At 46.1% G+C, this 20,344-nt stretch overlaps 1 protein-coding gene across 4 annotated transcripts in view; it reads left to right on the top strand.

Annotated features, from left to right (window-relative positions):
• Positions 1-18,579, top strand: part of KDM3A (lysine demethylase 3A) — a 60,293-nt gene extending 41,714 nt beyond the window's left edge. For all 4 annotated transcript variants that reach the window (XM_056554313.1, XM_056554312.1, XM_056554304.1 and 1 more), the window contains 12 exons: positions 6,783-6,910; positions 6,995-7,157; positions 7,498-7,667; positions 8,683-8,922; positions 9,109-9,280; positions 9,434-9,524; positions 9,632-9,762; positions 11,896-12,015; positions 12,109-12,248; positions 14,009-14,185; positions 14,301-14,435; positions 17,824-18,579. In XM_056554313.1, the coding sequence (XP_056410288.1) occupies positions 6,783-6,910; positions 6,995-7,157; positions 7,498-7,667; positions 8,683-8,922; positions 9,109-9,280; positions 9,434-9,524; positions 9,632-9,762; positions 11,896-12,015; positions 12,109-12,248; positions 14,009-14,185; positions 14,301-14,435; positions 17,824-17,904 (1,748 nt within the window). In that variant the 3' untranslated portion in view covers positions 17,905-18,579. The remainder of the gene's footprint in view (positions 1-6,782; positions 6,911-6,994; positions 7,158-7,497; positions 7,668-8,682; positions 8,923-9,108; positions 9,281-9,433; positions 9,525-9,631; positions 9,763-11,895; positions 12,016-12,108; positions 12,249-14,008; positions 14,186-14,300; positions 14,436-17,823) is intronic.
• The last annotated feature ends 1,765 nt before the right edge of the window (positions 18,580-20,344 follow it).

Below are 20,344 nucleotides of genomic sequence, written 5' to 3'. Positions count from 1 at the left end.
ACGATTGTGCCGGTCCCAGCAGGATTAACCCCATAGATGCCGTGATAAAGCTTGATCACGGAATCTATTTTGTTGACGGGGGGGGGGGGGTCGCCGTTGGCTGCTATGGCAGCAGGAGGTCAGATCATGACCACCTGTCTGACTGCTACGGAAGCCTGTGAGATCCAGCCACAGGCTGTATTGTGTGCAGCTGATCGGGTCATACTGTGCTGCAGTACAAATGTGTTTCAACATAGTATAACCTTTAAAAAAATTAAAGTTTTTCAATAAAAGTATCAAGTGTAAAAAAACAAAAAAATGCCCCTTTCCCAATAAAAGCTCTGTATTATCACCAAAAAAGATCAATAACACAAATTATATACATAATAGGTGTTGCCATGTTTGTAATGACGTGTACTATAAAACTACAATGTAAATTATCTTGCACAGGCAAAGTCGTAAAAAATGAAAACACAAAGCACAAAATTCGCAAATTTTGGTACAAATAGTGGAATAAAAATGATCAAAAGGAAGCACGTATTGCAAAAATGATATCAATAAAAAGTAGAGTTCATCCTGCAAAAAAATAAGCCCTCACTCAATGGCGTTGGACGGAAAATAAAGTTATGGCTGTTGGAAAATGAATGGCAGAACAATAAATAATTTCGCTCAGAAAAGGAAAAAACCATAGAAAGCTATATAAAATGTGTATCGCCATAATCATACTGAGCCACAGAATAAGGAGATTTTTTTTTATACTTAACGTAAAATCTCTTTCTTCAAGGATCCGTTGGGGGGACACAGACCATGGGTTTATGCTGCTGTCTCTAGGAGGCTTGACACTATGGCAACCAAAAAAAAGTCGGCTCCTCCCAGCAGGATATACCCGCCTCCAGGCCCTGAGGTAATCAGTTTTAGTCCCAGAGCAATAGGAGAAGACCGACAGGTCAAGAAAAAAACACAAACTGTCCGAGCAATCAGAAGAAAAGCAACTGAACACACCCTTGGACAGATAACTGAAATGGGAACACCAGAAAAAAGGGTGGGAGCTGTGTCCCCCGATGGATCCTTCGAGAGAGAGATTTTATGGTAAGCATAAAAAAATCTCCTTTTCTCTTTCGGCTCCGTTGGGGGGACACAGACCATGGGATGTACCAAAGCCGTCCCTTGGGTGGGTAAGGAATCAGACAGGTGGACGGTTGGACCACCGCAACCTGTAACGTCTTACAGCCCAGAGTAGATCTGGGATCTTCCTCTTGCAGCGGTAAGCTCCCGAATAGCAGACCGGATCCACTGAAAAAAATGGTGGCCGCAGAAGCAGGTTGTCCTGTACGACGACCTTCCAGAGAAACGAAAACAGGGAGCCACACTGCCAAAAGGAGAGACTGAGAGAGAAGTCTGAACAGCCCTCACCACAACCAGGTTGTGGAAAAAACACTCCCAGGGATGAGAAGGGACCGGACAAAAGGATGGTAAGACGGTCTCCTCATTGAGATGAAAAAGTCAAAACCATCTCAGGTAAAAAGGACAGACCCGGACGGAAAACAACTTGTCCTGGTATAAAACAAAGGGAGAACTGCAGGAGAGAGCTGCCAGCTCTGACACCCTCCGAAGAGAGGTCAGAGCAATAAGGAATGCCACCTTCCGGGGAAGGAGGCGAGGAGAAATGTCCTTGAGAAGTACAAAAGTGGGGGGCCTTGCAGAGCACCTAAGACCAAGAGTGAGTACCAAGGGAAAGAAGGGGACTGAGAAGGAGAGCAAGGTGTGCCACTCCCTGAACCAGGTTCGGACATGATAATTGAACGCCAGGGGACGTTCAAAAAAGAATGGAAAAGGGCCGAACCTTTGACCCTTAAGGGAGCTGAAAAGCCAACCTCGAATGGAAAGGGGTCCGAAGGGGAAACTACGACCGGAGAAACAAGGGCTGAGTTTCACCAAACGAAAAGAAGACTGCCAGGTATGGAGGCAAATCTTGCAGAGGAAGGCCTGTGAGCCCTCAGCATGGTGCGAACCACTTGGGAAGAGAAGCCGTGGGTCCTCAGAACCACTGTCTCAACCGCCATGCCAGCAAAGGCAGAGACGGTAAATGGGGAAGGCGCAGCCTTGAGTCGTGCAGGAACCTGACCCGACAACATACCACGCCTGCCGGGGCCAGGCTGGGTCACGAAAGAGGAATGCTTTGGTAGTAGCGGGACAAGCAGTGGACAACTAACCACTCGCCTTGGACGACTGAGGACCGCAGCTCAGAAACGGCCAGAATGAAGATGGCAAAGATGGCCGGAAACCTGAGTTCCGCCCAGAAGGGAATTTCCCAAGAAACAAGCAAGGAAAGAATTGCCCTAGGCCCCAACATGTTGAAGAGGGAAAAGGGCTCTAGGGGGACCAAGGCCCAGACCTGCTGGTCACTGAAAATACCTCCCCAGCCCGACAGACTGGCAGGGAGGGGCAGGAAGTAGCGCCCCTGTAACAACAGGGGGGAAACAAAGCCACCATAAAAGGGACCGACAAGACTGTCGAGAGAGAACAATCTTGCGGTCGAGAGACAATGGAGACCTGTCCCACCGGAAGGAAATCACCAGTTGAAGAGGTCGGTGATGAATAGAGATGAGCGAACTTACAGTAAATTCGATTCGTCACGAACTTCTCGGCGCAGTAATTGATGACTTATCCTGCATAAATTAGTTCAGCTTTTAGGTGCTCCCTTGGGCTGGAAAAGGTGGATACAGTCCTAGGAGACTTTCCTAGGACTGTATCCATCTTTTCCAGCCCTCCGGAGCACCTGAAAGCTGAACTAATTTATGCAGGATAAGACATCAACTGCCGAGCCGAGAAGTTCGTGACGAATTGAATTTACTGTAAGTTCGCTCATCTCTAGTGATGAAACTGGGCAAATGGCACGGCGACCACGGCCGCCACCAACTGACCCAGGACATCTATGCAAAAGCGAATGTAAACTGGAGCAGGGTGCCAAAGTCATCGGACTCTAGATTGCTTGGCTAAAGCGGGCAGAGGCCGCGTTGAACTGGATCCCCAGGAGAGCGGTTGGACTTGTCCCGATTGACCATCCAGCCGAAGTGAGATAAGGTCTGAAGACGAAGACTCTCCAGGATCCGGGCCCTGGCTGGAGCTCTGATCAGGAGGTCGTCCAGTAAGGAATTACGGAAACAACTGTTATCCGTAAAAGGGCTATCACAGGCGCCAGGACTTTGGTAAGGGTCCACGGAGAGGTGGCCAGACCAAAATGAAGAGCCACAATGAAAAATTACCGTCCGGAACTGCAAGGCGGGGGTACCGCTGAAGACCGGGAAACAATGAGGTATGGAGGCAGGCATCCTTGATGTCCACCAAGGAAGAAAACTTCCCTTGAACCACGGACGCCAGGGATGGAAAAGCAGAAAATGCTGCCTGAGATACTCGAGAACCAAGATTGGGCGAACAGAAACGCCTTCTTGGGGACCACAAGAGGTTGGAATAAACCTCAAAAACGTTCCCCTGAAGGAACCGGACAATTACTCCCTGGACAAAAAGGAGCTGGAGCGCGCTCCGAACTGCCTTAGCTAGAGAGGTCCAGGAAAGAAAAAGGCAATCCCATGGAAGGGAAGCAAATTCGATCCTGTATCCGTTGACTACCACATCCCTGACCCAGGGAGCCTGAATGTTTGTGGTCCAGGCATCCTGGAAGAGTATCGACCAACCACCCGAGAGAGGTCGGCGGATGGGGGGGCGACCCTTCAGGCCGAGGAAGGCCTACGGTTGCCTGATGTGGCCGCCAAACGGCCGGAACGGATAAGGAGGGACAGGTCCGGAAGGAGGAAGCCCCCTTCCCGTGAAGGCGCCTTGCTGGACCCTTTGTTGGTACCAAAGGTCCGCAGAACCGGAAGGCGGAGTACATCCGACTGAAAGCGGTTCTGTGAGCCTTATCCAGAGGTGAAAGAGAACTCTTTTCCGCCAGTCACCTCACTTCCTGAAGGCGGTGTTGGTATTCCATGCTTTAAGTCACATGGTGGCTACCAGGTAGCTTGTGGCAAAGGCAGCACAGCGGCTGCGCATGGAAGCAGAACACAGAAAATCTCCAGCTGAGGAGCATCGGAGAGCTAGATTAAATAAATCCTTCGTAAGGATCTTGAAGACTACCCTGGCGGAGTTGGGAGACCATACTGAAAGGGCTTTTGACACCCAGGCAGAAGCAAAAGCAGGAAGAACCTGCTGTCTCAAAGGCAAAGTTTGCCAAAGTCTCCACCTTCATGTCCGCTGGATCCTTGAAGGCAGCCGCATCAGCCAACGGCCGGGTAGTCTCCTTTAGAGAGGCGGAAGACCGGCGGATCCACAGTTGGAGAGGAGGTCCACCGAGCAATGAGGTCCTTGGCGAAGGGATACCGCGCTTGAACCTTCTTTGTGTCCTGAAACTTCTTGTCAGGTTGCTTCCAGGCGGATACCAGCAGGGCGTAAAATTCAGCGAGAGCTGAAAGTCTTGGGTGCCGGTCGGGCACGAAGAAAGGAGACTTCTGGAGCCACGTCCGAAGTTCCTGGGTCCTACACGTACACTACATCAGGCGTCTCCGTGCGGTCCTCAGTCGGAGGCCGAATCAGAAACCTCATCCACAAGTTTTCCAGGTGAATGGGAACGAGGTGAGGCAGCCCTGGAAAAGGTCAGACACGATGAAAGGAAACTTCTGGAGCCACATCCGAAGTTCCTGGGTCCTCCTAGATGGAAGGTGTCTCTTATGGCCGAAATCAATGAGTACACCATGTCCGACATAGCCATGTGGTCTTCTGAATCGGAGGCCGAATTGGAAACCTCATCCTCAAGTTCTCCAGGTGAAGGTGAACGCGTGAGGCGGCCCTGAAAGAGGTGAGAGATTGACCTGGTACTCGGGTCTGGAGAGCCAGAGCAGCGACCATAGGAGCGTCCACTAGAGGAGTGACGCGAGCTACAAGCTGGAGCAACGGGGCGATACCTGTGAGGGGAGCTCCTGTGCCTGCCCAAGACTCAGGGGATGAGACAGATGAAACATCCCTATGACTCTCTGCGAGAGCATCAGAACCGGGGGAGAACGGGATCCTCTGTGTAGGGAGGACCTCTTCAAGGCAGTCACCCCATACCGGGAGACCTGAGCCAAGTCAGGGAATACCCAGACCGGAAGGATGGCCGAACCCACAGGGTCTGGGACTACATCCTGAGTAGAAATAACGGGGCTCTGGGGGAGCAGTGGTGCAGGCAGAACAAGTGGGTTTAACTGAAAGGAAACCAGGGACCTAGTCATCTGTTAGAGGGAGGAACAGGTCTGGGCTAGGACAAGTTAAAAAAAAAAAACCCGGTCTGAGCCCCCAAGGCAGCTGCTGTGAAGTTTTTTTTAAAAATTTTTTTAAAACTCTGGCAGGCTGAGGAGAGATGCTGAACACTGCACCAATGGCAAGAGGGGACCGTACTAAACCAAGGGTGCTGTTGAATGGCCCTGAAAACTCCCCTCTGCGAGCACAGCGCCAATAGATAACTAGCCCCCGCACAAAGCACCGCCGAGCCGGTGGGCAGAGCTAATGCGCCCCAGCCCGCTGAAGTAAATGTAGCTGAGTAATAATGGCGCCCGCTCCAGGCCCCCAGCGCATATGCAAACTAATGGGGAAAGGAGCCGGCGAAGTACCTCTGCTGCCGATAGAGAGACATGATAGAGCGCTATGTGCGGCCAGGCCGAAGAAGCACCTGTAGCACAAAACGAAAGTAACCGCCGCGGCTTAGTAGCAAGCCGCTATGAATGTACAAACACCACTGCTCTGTCCCCCAGCCTTATAATAAAGAAAGGGACCCCCAAGCAGACAAAAGGAGGGGAAAAAACCCTCCTGGCCTGACTTAATGTAATAGTGGGCTAAATACTGGGGGTCTCCAGAGGTTGAAAATCCGCCACCTCGCCTCATGCTGAAGAACTTACCTCAATGAAGGTTTCCCTATGAAGTCTTCAATCAGCATTATCACCTTCAGCAAGCCAAGCTCATAGCGAGGCGAACAGGGAGGTAGGGGGACCCGGACCCATGAGGTAAAACCCCAAGCGCTGACCGTTGGCGAGAGGGGGTTAACAGTACATCCAAGATGCCTGCCACCTCTTGCAACAGTGAACCGCAGTTCCAGAGTCCCCACCTGAAAACGGAAAGAAAAAGAAATAAAAGAACGAACACATTCCCTAACAATGAAAATAAAAGACCTGGTCTGAGGAGAATCCCAGACCAGTGTCTATCCTCCTCAGACACTAAGCTGAAACTGATAAGCTCAGGGCCAGGAGGTTGGTATATCCTGCTGGGAGGTGACGACTTTTTTTTGGTTGCCATTGTGTCAAGCCTCCTAGAGACAGCAGCATAAACCCATGGTCTGTGTCCCCCAATGGAGCCGATAGAGAAAAATATAACATCACTTTTACCGCACAGTGTACACCATTAAAAAAAACGCCAGAGATTTTCCAGTTTTTCACAAAACATGCTGCATGTCAACAAAATGCACCATTTATATAAAGTACAATATGTCACGAAAAAACTCTCAGAATCGCTCCGCTCAGAAAAAGCGTTCTAAAGTTTTTACCATTTTAAAGAGATGCATGAAGGAGAAAAAAAAGAGAAAAAGCCTGGCCATTAAGGTAAAAAATGGGTCCATCCTTAAGGGGTTAAACTTGTGTGACTTCTAAATATTCTGCAACTTGGGCAAAAAACATGGCCCTGAACAGCTATGCTGATGTAAAAATAAGTTAAACATTGCTTTTTCTCCAAAACACTCTGCAGATGGTGAAGACTAAGCTCTTTGTTTTTGTTTTTCCCAGCTCTATATGATGTCGGAGATGTTGTCCACTCTGTAAGGGGAAAATGGGGGATAAAGTCAAATTGCCTGTGTTCCAACAAGCACCAAAAGCCTTTACCTAGACCAGTTATAAAGGAAGAGCCCAAACAGGTGAGTATTTATTTCTGGTTGCCATGTATGGCTTTTTCAGTTTTTACAAGGGGATAGCTTATAACTTTGCAATTCTGTTTACAGAGTTCTTCTAGTCCTGAACCCCCAAATGTATCCCTTCAGCCAAGCAAGGTACCAACCCAGGATCCGTTATTGGATAGTAGCAAAATTCCTTCATCCTCTGTCTCTGGGCCTTTAAGTTGGCTAACAAATCTTCCCAACACAAACGTGAACAAGGAGAACAAAGGTAAGTCTGACAACTAACCCTTTCCTGGCTCTTAAGACATCTGTGTCATCCCGTAATTTTTGCACAGGCATGTAAGATATTGTAGTAATTTATGGGCTTATAAAAAAAAAAATAATTAAAAAAATATCAATCACTTTTTAGTGCTATAACTTGTTTGACATAAAACAAAACCCTATAATGCTGAGTTTAAGCGAAAGTAAAGTTAATTTGAATTGGCAAGTTTTTTTTTTTTTCTTGAATGGGTTAGTGTAACTTCTCATGGGTATAGTAGTGTACTCCAGTTGTAATATGCTTCACCTACATCTTGTTCTAATGCGTTTCTACACTACTATTCCTACAGATAATATCTTCACATCCGCCTTGAAAACTGAAAACAAAGCACTACCCTCTTTTGCTAGTTTTGGAAAGCCAGCGTCCGCCTTGCACCCGTTCAGTAGCTCCATTCTTTCCCCTATGAGCAGTAACTCCTCGGGGTTTCTAAGGAACCTCCTCAATTCTTCAAGCACAAAGGTGAGCCTATGTCCTTGTCATATTAGTGTTTTTAATTTATGGGATTGTGTTATCCAGGATTAATGTCTTTTGAAGAAATTTGCTGTTTTTTTCTTTTCCTGTATAATCCTTTTAAAAGGGCATTTGGGCTTTATACATCTTATCCCCTATCCAAAGGATAGGGGATAAAATGTCTGATTGCAGGGGTTCCGCCGCTGGGACCTCCGCGATTTCAGGGTAGCCCCTGGCATTCTGTTCTGTGCGCTCCCTCAAACAGAGACATGATGTTACAGCCATGCCCCCTCTCTTCTTGTTACGTCTCGGAGGCAGCGCCCGGAAAAGAATGCCGGGTGCTGCACCTAGATCGCGGGGTTCCCAGCAGCGGGACCCCTGCGAACAGACCTCCTATCCCTTGTGTTCCCAAAAGATCTTTTTTAAACGTGCATGGTTTTGTTAGAGTAATGACAGTGATCTTATTGCTCACTGCTGTTATTGAGTCCCTCTATGGTGCATAGTCATTTATTTATTTATTTTTTTCCCCCCAGCTAAGAGTGCGTTCACATGGCCGGCTGTCCCAGGTTTTTTATCCCCGTTTCAGTTCCGTTCTTGCTCAATGGTATTTTTTTTTTTACTATCCGTAAACATCCATTTGTACCTGTCTGTACTCATTTCAGGTTTTTTTGACTGCAGAAAAAACAGAGAAAATTTAACATTGAAGTCTATGGAAAACGGATGAGCCTCTAATGTCATCCATTTGGATCCGTTATTGTCGTTTTTTTTTTTTTTTCCCGGTTTTTTTTTTTTTACGGGAGAAGAACGGGACGGGTCTAGACGGCTGTGTGAACACAGCCTAAGGAGTAATTTTTGACAAATCTGTTAGGAATTGATGGAAAGAAGCTGTTACAAACTGACCATTTAACGTTCCCCTCACTCAGATTTGTGAGGTTTCTTCTGAAATCAGGAACATGTCATTTAGGCACATAAGTAAACACAATTTTTTTACTATAGATTTGAAAACACTTTTTCTTGTCTGCAGCCTGAGGGTGGTGAGAAGAGCACGCCCAAACTGCTGGATGACATCTTTGCCTCTTTGGTTCAAACCAAGCCGCCTGTGACTGATCCTGTAAATAAGCCTCAAGGACTCGCTGTTCAGCCCAGTTTGATGGGATTCAATACACCACACTACTGGCTCTGTGACAATAGGTTGCTTTGTCTGCAAGATCCTAGCAATAAGAGCAACTGGAATGTCTTCCGTGAATGTTGGAAACAAGGACAGGTAAGTTATCTGTACATGCAACAATGGACTATATAGGTGCACTTCATGTAATCTCGCTTTGTGTTCTCTAACCAATGCAATAACTCTTAGAGTGGATTATAGATGCCTTTGCATGTCGCAGGCTGCGAACAGAATAACATGCTGTTTGAACTTATTTGGTTTATACTTTTAAATTTTCCCTTCCAGCCTGTCATGGTATCTGGAATCCACAATAAATTGAATATTGATCTGTGGAGACCTGAATCTTTTAGAGATGAATTTGGGGATCAAGAAGCTGACCTGGTGAATTGTAGGACGAATGACATAATCACAGGAGCCACAGTTGGCGATTTCTGGGACGGTTTTGAAGACCTATCCAGTATGTACAAAATGTGTTTACTTGTCCTGATTTTTAAAAAAATTTTATTTATGTGCATGGGCTATAGACAAATGAGCTAGTTTTTGTCAGATTGCTAAATTTATATGTGGATTTATAAGCTCCTTCTTCAGGTTTTCTTTCATTCTGTTTCAGGACGACTTAAAAATGATGCTGGAGAACCAATGGTGCTGAAACTGAAGGACTGGCCGCCTGGTGAAGATTTCAGAGATATGATGCCATCTCGGTATGTTTTCCACAACTTTTTCCCTGTAGGTTGTAGTTGAGCCTCCTGTTAGTTTTACTGTAGATCAGATGACATTCATGTATTAAACTTATTGCTCCTTCTTACAGGTTTGAGGATTTAATGAACAATATTCCACTGCCTGAGTACACGCGGAGGGAGGGGAAGCTAAATCTTGCCGCTCGTCTTCCTACATACTTTGTCCGCCCGGACTTGGGACCTAAAATGTACAATGCTTACGGTAAGATACTACAGATTTATCAGATTAACAGTATATGGATCAGAATGGTAAGAACAGGTGCAAAATATTGGTTTTCTCCATCTGCTCCATTGGGGGACACAGACCATGGGTATATGCTGCTGTCTCTAGGAGGCTTGACACTATGGCAACAAGAAAAGTCTGCTCCTCCCAGCAAGGTATACCAGCCCACAGGCACCTGATTTAATCAGTTTTAGCCTAATTTCCGGGCATCTCAGCTATTTTCATTCCAGGCGTCTCTGGGATGTGGTCTTCTCAGCCGGTCCTCAGTCGTCCAAGGCGAGTGGTCCCCACATCCGGAGATGTTTGCAGGGATCTGCAACCCCTGGGGCGCTCCAGGCGTGGACCTCTGCCCGTCCCGCCACAACCAAAGCGTTCCCCTCTCTTGGTCGGGCTTTGCCTACCTTATGTTTCCTCCCCTTCCTCTCTTTTCAGGGCCGTGAGGAAACTCTCAGCAGAGGGCATTTCCGCCATTCTCGTGGTCCAGCCTGGCCCTGGCAGGCGTGGTACGTCGTCATGGTCAGGCTCCTGGACGACTTAACGCTGCGCCTTCTCTCTCGTCTAGATCTCTTATCTCAGGTCTTCTGTGCCACCCCTATTTACAGTCACTACTTTGGACGGCGTGGCGGTTGAGACAGCGGTTCTGAGGACCTTTTTGAGGTTTCTCTTTCCCGAGTGGTTCGCACCATGCTGAGGGCACACAAGCTTTCCTCTGCAAGATTTACCACCATACTTGGCAGTCTTATTTTCGTTGGTGTGAAACTCGGTCTTTTTTCTCCGGTCGTGGTTTTCCTTCCCGACCCCTTTCCAGTCGGGGCTGGCCCAAGGTTTGGCTTTCAGCTCCCTTAAGGGTCAAAGGTTCGGCCTTTCCATTCTTTTTCAACGTCCTCTGGCGTTCAATTGTCATGTCTGAACCTGGTTCAGGAAGTGGCACAAGCTGCCCCTCCCTATCATTCCCCTTCTTTCCCTTGGGACTTACACTTGGTCTTAGGTGTCTTAGGGGACATTTCTCTTCGCCTCCTTCCCCGGAAGGTGGCGTTTCTTATTGCTCTTACCTCTGTAAGGAGGGGTCAGAGCTGGCAGCTCTCTCCTACCATTCTCTCTCCCTGGTTGTATACCAGGACAAGTTGTTTTCCGTCCAGGTCCGTCCTTCTTACCTGAGATGGTTTGGAATTTTCATCTCAATGAGGACATCGTCCTACCGTCCTTTTGTCCGGCCCCTTCTCATCCCTGGGAGAGTTTGCTCCGCCACTTGGTTGTGGTGAGGGCTGTTCGGACTTGTCTCTCAGTCACTCTTTCCTTTCGGCAGTGTGACTCCCTTTTATGTTTTTCCGGAAGGTCGTCGTACAGGACAACCTGCTTTTACGGCCACCATTTTTCGGTGGATCCGGTCTGCTATTTCGGAAGCTTACCGCTGCATGGGGAAGATCCCACCCTTCAGGGTTTAAGCTCATTCCACCCGTTTTTCAGGGCATCCTGGGCACTCCGCTACCTAGCTTCGGCCTCGCAGTTCTGTAAAGCGTCCACGTGGTAGTCTTTGCACACTTTCACAAGGTCCTACCAGATTCATACCTTGGCATCAGCTGATGCTCCTCTGGGCCGTAAGGCGTTGCAGGCGGCGGAGGTCCAGCTGTCCACCTGATTTCCTTACCCACCCAAGGGACTGCTTTGGTACGTGCCATGGTCTGTGTCCCCCCAATGGAGCCGATAGAGAAAAAGATTTTTATGCTTACCGTAAAATCTTTCTCGAAGGATCCATTGGGGGACACCGCTCCCACCCTATTTCAGTTATCTGTCCGAGGGTGTGTTTAGTTACCTTTTTTTTCTTCTGGTTGCTCGGACAGTTTGTGGTTTTTCTCTTGACCTGTCGGTCTTCTCCTATTGCTCTGGGACTAAAACTGATTACCTCAGGTGCCTGTGGGCGGGTATACCCTGGTGGGAGGAGCCGACTTTTCTTGCCATAGTGTCAAGCCTCCTAGAGACAGCAGCATATACCCATGGTCTGTGTACCTTCAAGAGAGATTTTACGGTAAGCATAAAAATCTCCTTATTTAGAGCATGTAGAGTCAGTCATTTTGATAAACTTTTCTTTACTATGCTTATTTATTTATTTAGGTTTAATTACTCCAGAGGACCGGAAATTTGGTACAACAAATCTTCACCTGGATATATCTGATGCTGCTAATGTCATGGTCTATGTAGGGATTCCGAAAGATGAAGGGGATCAAGAGCAAGGTATAGTTCCTGTTCGCGCGAGTCTTGGTTTTGTGACTGCTAATTTGATGTTGCTCCAATGTTGTGTTTTTTTTTTTTTTTTTTTTTTAACAGAAGTGCTGAGGACCTTACAAGATGGTGATGCAGATGAATTGACCATAAAGCGAATGGTGGAATTTCGGGAGAAGGCTGGAGCTTTGTGGCATATCTTTGCAGCAAAGGACACTGAGAAAATCCGACAATTCTTGAAAAAGGTATTTAACTTCTACCTGCGTTCACCACATAACTTAACCCCTTAAGGACTCTGCGTTTTTCATTTTTTTTCATTTTCGTTTTTTCCTCCTTACGTTTTAAAAATCATAACCATTTCAATTTTCCACTTAAAAATCCATTTTATGGCTTATTTTTTGCGCCACCAATTCTACTTTGCAGTGACATTAGTCATTTTACCCAAAAATCCATGGCAAAACGGGGAAAAAAAATTGTGCGACAAAATTGAAGAGAAAACGTAATTTTGTAACTTTTGAGGGCTTCCGTTTCTTCGCAGTGCATTTTATTTGTAAAATGGGCACCTTATCTTTATTCTGTAGGTCCATATGGTTAAAATTATGCCCACACACGTCTATTTTTATTTAGTTTCTTTTATTATGGGAAAAGGGGGGTGATTCAAACTTTTATTAAGGGGTTAAATCGCGTTTATTAACTTTTTTTTTATTTTTTATTTTTTTTTGCAGTGTTATAGCTCCCATAGGGGGCTATAACACTGCACACATTGATCTTTTACACTGATCACTGGCATGTATTAACATGCTATTGATCAGTGTTATCGGCGCTTGACTGCTCCTGCCTGGATCTCACAGCGCAGTCATTCGCCAACCGGACAGCAAGGAGCAGGTAGGGATCCTCCCGGTGTCCTTTAAGCTGTTCAGGATGGCGCGATTTCATTGTGGCGGTCCCGAACAGCCTGACTGCACTGCCAGGATACTTTCACTTTCATTTCAGACGTGGCGGTCAACTTTGATCGCCGCGTCTGAAGGGTTAATACAGGGAATCACCGCGATCAGTAATGTCCTGTATTAGCCGCGGGTACCGGCCGCTGAGGCCGACCCGATATGACGCAGGGTTATATTGCGGGAGGCGGCGCAGGACGTAAATATACATCCTGCGTTGTTAAGGAGTTAAATACTGACATGGTCCATGTGTCAGAAGACTGCAATTTGATTGCACTGTGCACTCCTGACACCCTGATCCTGTCTTGTGGCACATTGACTAAGTTATAGCGGTGATCTAGAAATGGGGGGGGGAGCTAATTTCTTTAAAAACACTCATCTGCAGGTTGTGTGTTATTACAACTTGGCTCCATTCACTTCAATGGAATGGAGCTGCAGTACCACACCAATATTGGGACATTGCAAATAATGTGAGTCACTTTCTCTATGCAAGTATTAGATGCTCTTAGAGTTACATAGAGAAAGTGAATTCTGCTTCACACAACAACTCATGTGTAGAACTGCTAGTCACAATGTAGTGCGCTGGGACCTGAACTGGGTGATTATTAGGGAATAGAGCTGTACAGTAAGATGAACTAACATTAATGGCTTTAGTCTCGCTTTAAGTAAAAAATAAAGCCCAAAAAAGTGTACACCCCTTTTGGATTCCAACATGGCAGTTGTAGATATTCTATGTGATGTGTACAGGTTTTCCATGATCATCAGGTGCTTAGGCTTCACATTCTACGTGACAGGAAGGTATTCTGTAACCCAAACCTAAAAATGACCCCCAGCCACCAATTCTAGTCTATTCTGCTCCAGCCCTACAGATGAGATCAGAACATCAAAAGGTGTTTCTCAGGTCAGCTACAAAAACCCTTTCAGATCACTAGCACACCTCATAACTGAGATTTTTTTCTTTTTTAATAAGGTTTGAGTTTAAAATTGCTGCTTGACAGATCTTGTATAGGTATATGGTGCTGAGCTGAATGGATTATTTATTTTTGTGCTTTTGTATCCATTAGGTAGCAGAAGAGCAAGGCCAAGAGAACCCTGCAGATCATGATCCCATCCATGATCAGAGTTGGTATCTGGACAGTACATTAAGGAAGAGACTTCTCCAAGAACATGGGGTTCAGGGCTGGGCCATTGTACAGTTCTTGGGAGATGCTGTCTTCATTCCGGCTGGAGCCCCTCATCAGGTATGAGTCTACTAGCTGTTATGCCTATTGTTAATAATATACCACACTGCACCTTGTGGCTTCTATTTATGTCAAACTGATGATGTCCTAATTCTGTTCTCCTTGATGATCTCAGGTTCACAACTTGTACAGCTGCATAAAAGTAGCTGAGGACTTTGTATCTCCGGAACACGTGAAGCATTGCTTCTGGCTGACTCAGGAATTCCGCTATCTCTCCCATACACATACAAACCATGAGGACAAGCTTCAGGTATCTACCCTCTGTGTCTAGACTATTAGAAATACAAAGTGTACATGATTGGTACAATGACTACCGAAATCTCCAGCTGTACTCATAGGTTGTGTATTTGCCAGGGCACTGTGAAATAGTCAGCTTTTGATAGCTTTTTCTTAAAACGTGATAAGAGTTTGGCTTATTGTGCTGAAGCTGGGAAAAATAGCAAAAAAACTATACTTGCCTAGCCCTGGTTCCATGCAGCTATGATTGGCTTTGTCCAGTCACTCAGTCTTCTGTCATTCTGCATTTGAGACAGGCAGGAGCAGGACCTGACAGCGGAGCCAATCACTGTCTGCAGTGAGGCACATTTACCATAAGTGGCTTATATATGTAAAATACACCCCTATTTAAGTGATATACATGGGGATTTGCTGGATGGGGTAGGATCAGACTCTATTCCACTGAGCTGGATCAAGTATAACACACAGTGGTATCCAGCTTACACCTCTGGCAGACACTGCAAGACCTAGTCTGGGCTCACACTGGGTTTGTGGCCTACATTTAGCATTTACATCAGGAAAGCGTCACTGATGACACGGTCTATTATTGAAGCTTCCCATAGTGGAGGTGCAGGGACCTGCACCCTCCAGAGCGGTGTTACTGCAGGCAGCCACATGAGACACTTGTACACTATGGAGAAGGCAAACTACAGAGCCAGATTAACCCAGGTTCTCCAGGGAAGCTCTGATGTAATTGTCTGTATATGGACAGCTACAATAAATATACTATACACCAGTGGATCTCAATTTGTTTCAAAACTAAAACTCCCAAACAGCCAATGGCGGTTTAGGCATGCTGGGAGTTGTAGTTTTGCAACAGCTGAAGATCCACTATGTGGAGGCCACTGCTATACACCCATGTATGCACAATTATATCTTCAGAGCTTTCTTTCTGTAGCTATACAACAGATAATAGACAGAAGCAGAGAATACCTTCTAATGCACGTGTTGCAACATAAATTTAACTTGGCACTTTTAAAATGCAGTAAATCAATATTGAGGCGAGTATCATGGAGAATTAAAATCACAGGCTCTGTGTCTCATTGTATATGAAATTCATAGGCCCTTTCTGTCAGAAGTGGGATATAGAGGGATATTGGTTGTGACGCTTTTGCCTTGGCCATTGAGAGTAGTTATATTTCATATATGATGAGGCACAGAGGCTGTGACTTTAATTCATCATTATACCCCCCCCCCCTCACCAATGATTTACTATATTTGGAAAGTTAGAATTTTTTTTTAGTTGGGAAATGTGCATTAGAAGGTGATATTAACCCTCCCTGGTTATCTGTCGTATAGTAGGTTAACCTTTGCACGTGTCGTGGGGCACACTGTTTATTGTTTGTTCTGTAGCTGCAACATATCCTACTATATGTGCAGAAGAGAAGAAAAATTGGAGCACACCCCTGTTTGACTTTCTTGAAGTGGTTTATTTCAGTAAATTCTGATTCAACATCCCGTCACCGTGGACCTGAAGAAACGCCCGTCAGCGTGAAACTGTGCGGTCGTCCATAGCTCCTGCCGCTCCAGCTCTGTTTGGTCTAGGGCTGTCGGGATGTTGGATCAGAATTTACTGAAATAAACAACTTCAAGAAAGTCAAACCGGGGTGTGCTCCAATTTTTCTTCTCTTGTGCACATTTAAAGATTACTGCAATTGCTATATGTGAGCACCACGCTGTACCCTGCTTCACGTTTCATCCCACCGCCATATAGACACCTGTTGGCTATATCCACTTACCTTCCTTGCCTGCAGTGCCCAGTTGCTTCTTTTGTCAAGTTGTTTATATCCTACTATATGATACTTCTATACTTCTGATACGTTGGGTCTGCTAACATTCATCCAGTGCAAGGCTAAAACACAGCTCGAGGCCCAGCCTTACGCCGTGTGCACAGTACAGAAGAATCCCATTGAAATCAATGGGACTTTGCTGCAGCTCAGAAATTCTGCCGAAATTTACTGCCCATCTTGGGCTTCTTTCACACTGCTGTTCGGACACGGTAATGTGACATCCGTCGGAAGCTGGGGAGAATAGCGGGAGGAAAAACGCATTATGCAACAATTTTTCCTACGGCTACTCCCGTCGAAAAACAACACCTGATGGACCCCATAATAAATGGAATCTGTCAGAACCGTTGTTCCCTGTTGTTTCCGTCAAAAAGAATGTCCATTAAGGCACAAAAAAGTGCCTGACGGATGTTTTCAGACGGGGCACATAGTCAGTGTGAAAGGGGTCTTAGACCATAACTATATTGGTGTTTTTTGTTTTTATTCCGTAAATACCGTATATACTCGAGTATAAGCCGAGCTTTTCAGAACGATTTTTCGTGCTGAAAACACCCCCCTCGGCTTATACTCGAGTGAACTCTCCGCCCTCAGTGGTCTTCAACCCGCGGACCTCCAGATGTTTCAAAACTACAACTCCCAGCATGCTGGGAGTTGTAATTTTGAAACATCTGGAGGTCCGCAGGTTGAAGACCACTGCGGCCTTCGTCATAATCCAGACGACCCCCCTCTAGTTTTGTACTCGCCTCCACTTGGCAGGAAGGGTGAGCTGGTCCGGGCCATCTGTGCTTCAGGGACCGTCCGGTGGGGAGGGATACACATTCCGGGTTGTCAATCTCCACCGGGGAGGCCTCTTCTCCGCGCTTCGGCCCCAGAATAGTGACGTGGCCTTGACGACGACGCACAGGGACATTCATGCGCAATGTCCCTGTGCTTCGTCGTCAACGTCACTATTCCGGAGCCAAAGTGCGGAGAAGAGGCCTCCCCGGTGAAGATGGACAACCCGGAATGTGTATCCCTCCCCACTGGACTGTCCCTGCAGCACAGATGGCCCGGACCAGCTCACCCTTCCTTCCTGCCGAGCGGAGTGGAGTACAAAACTAAAGGGGGGGGGGGGGGGGGGTCGTCTGGATGATGACTAAGGCCGCAGTGGTCTTCAACCTGCGGACCTCCAGATGTTTCAAAACTACAACTCCCAGCATGCCCGGACAGCCATCGAACATCTTGAGGTCTGCAGATTGAAGACCACTGTTCAGACATTGACAGGCGGTGATGATGGGTTGTGATGATGAGGGGGGGGGGGGGGGGATGATGAAGGGGGGATGATGACAGGGTAATGATGAAGGGGGGGGATGATGACAGGGTAATGATGATGAGGGTGTTAATGACGGGGGTCTGGACGATGACGGGGGGGGGGGGGATGATGTATTTCCCACCCTAGGCTTATAGTCGAGTCAATAACTTTTCCTGGGTTTTTGGGGTGAAATTAGGGGCCTCGGCTTATATTCAGATCGGCTTATACTCGAGTATATACGGTACTTTCATTCATATTAATGTATCTTGTGTGTTCTCTTGCAGGTGAAGAATGTGATCTACCATGCAGTGAAGGATGCAGTTGCAGTACTGAAAGCTAATGAAGCGAGTATAGGGAAGGTTTAACACTGACGCATGGATTCATTGAATAGACTTCCACTGGCAGCTTTCTCTGCCCCTTCTACCCCCATCACTAGCTCAATGAACGTTACCTCGTACACAACATGAACTTTTATAGGAGATGTTTACAACCCCTGGGATCGAGGACTATGTTCACCACGACTCTCCAGAGCTGCATTGTCCTAACTACTACTAACTCCTCTTTTTAGAGGTGCCATACTCTATATACCATTTGATGAAAAACCAAAACTTTTTTTAGACTGTACAAAATATACCTCTTGTTTTTGGAGACCCTCTGAAAACATTGTGTAAATCTGATTTAAATATGCTTTTTTTTTTTTTCCATAATTTTTTGGGCTTGTAGGATGGTAACATAGAATTTTTTTTAATTTTTTTTTCGTTTTTAAGCAAAAGCTATTGTAGCCATGAAGCATTACTAGAATGCGCGTTCTAAGTGTAATGTAAATAAGCAGGCTCTTATCATTTTACATTGATTTAGAACTAGCACTGACGTGCCTGGAATTGTGTAATTAAATCCTTTCTGGTTATAGATTTCGTTGCTTGTTTGACTTTTTTTAATTTAACAATTCTTGGGGTTTTCTCTTTTTGACCATATTGGAGAAAGGGGAGGGGGAGGGATAAGGGCAGCGGCCCACTAGCAATGGGTCTTTCAGAACACTTGTAATTTTTTTTTTATTTTTTTTTTTTTATTACTTCAGTACTTGAGAAGAAAATAATAAAGTTGTGTTCGTATAGATGGTGTTTTTGCTTTGCTGCTTGACTACTTCATCAATAAGTAACTATTTCACTGCCACATCCATTTCACTGTATACCATCACTTCAGTTGTTGGTTGTTAAACCTCCAGACCAGTGGTCTTCAACCTGCAGACCTCCAGATGTTGCAAAACTACAACTTCCAGCATGCCCGGACAGCCGTTGGCTGTCCGGGCATGCTGGGAATTGTAGTTTTGCAAAATCTTGAGGTCTGCAGGTTGGATACCTTCACTAGTCCTGAGACCTTTTCTTCACTAGTAGAGATGAGCGAACTTACAGTAAATTTGATTCGTCACGAACTTCTCGGCTCGGCAGTTGATGACTTATCCTGCATAAATTAGTTCAGCTATCAGGTGCTCCGGTGGGCTGGAAAAGGTGGATACAGTTCTAGGAAAGAGTCTCTTAGGACTGTATCCACCTTTTCCAGCCCATCGGAGCACCTGAAAGCTGAACTCATTTATGCAGGGTAAGTCATCAACTGCCGAGCCGAGAAGTTCGTGACGAATCGAATTTACTGTAAGTTCACTCATCTCTAGTCACAATGATTTTAATACTGGATTCCTCACCATTGGGATGATCTCTTCTTGTAGGTCAGTGATGTCCAAACTGTGGCCCTCCAGATGTTGCCAAACTACCACTCCCAGCATGCTCGGACAGCCGTTTGCCGTCCGGGCATGCTGGGAGTGGTAGTTTGGCAACATCTGGAGGGCCACAGTTTGGACACCTGTTGTATGTGAATAAACATTCTAGTTTACGTATAGCAGCCGACAATCCATATCTGATACTTACAGTGGTCCCTCAACTAGAGATGAGCGAACTTACAGTAAATTTGATTCGTCACAAACTTCTCGGCTCGGCAGTTGATGACTTATCCTGCATGAATGAGTTCAGCTTTCAGGTGCTCCCGTGGGCTGGAAAAGGTGGACACAGTCCTAGGAAAGAGTCTCCTAGGACTGTATCCACCTTTTCCAGCCCACGGGAGCACCTGAAAGCTGAACTAACTTATGCAGGATAAGCCATCAACTGCCGAGTCGAGAAGTTTGTGACGAATCAAATTTACTGTAAGTTCGCTCATCTCTATTCACTAGTCCTGAGACAAAAGGGGCTGCAGTGACAATTCAGCTTCCCATTACCTTCTAATAAATATTGCTGGCTGCTGTTCCCTGCACACCCTGGGGGTGGTGCTGTTGTGTGGGGAAAATCCTGGAAGGGAGCGAACTACACCACCACAACTCTCTGCCATGAAGAAACCATACTGTAATTGTCAAAGGTGTTTTTAATTTTTGTTTTGCATAATTTCTTTGTGAAAAATTCAAAAATGTAATGAAAATTTAAAAAAATTTAAGTAAAATGGACATGCCAAATGGTATATTGATCCCCATATACAATATGTCTACTTTATGTTTGCATCATAAAGTTGACGTTTTTTACTTTTTGAAGACATTAGAGGGCTTAAAGCAGGGGTCCTCAAACTTATTAAACGGGGGGCCAGTTCACTGTCCCTCAGAGCGTTGGAGGCCCGGACTATAGATATATAAAAAAAATGAATAAATTCCTATGCACACTTATATCTTATTAGTGGACTACCCCTTTAAGTACGCAGCACAGTCGTCCCCCCCCCCCCCCCCCCCCGATTAGGTTGGCAGTAAAGTTCCCCCCCACATTAGGTTGC

Source organism: Hyla sarda, chromosome 1 (assembly GCF_029499605.1).
Source record: "Hyla sarda isolate aHylSar1 chromosome 1, aHylSar1.hap1, whole genome shotgun sequence".
NCBI lineage: Eukaryota > Metazoa > Chordata > Amphibia > Anura > Hylidae > Hyla > Hyla sarda.
Note: the sequence above shows the minus strand (reverse complement) of the source record. Positions and strands in the feature narration are given on the sequence as shown.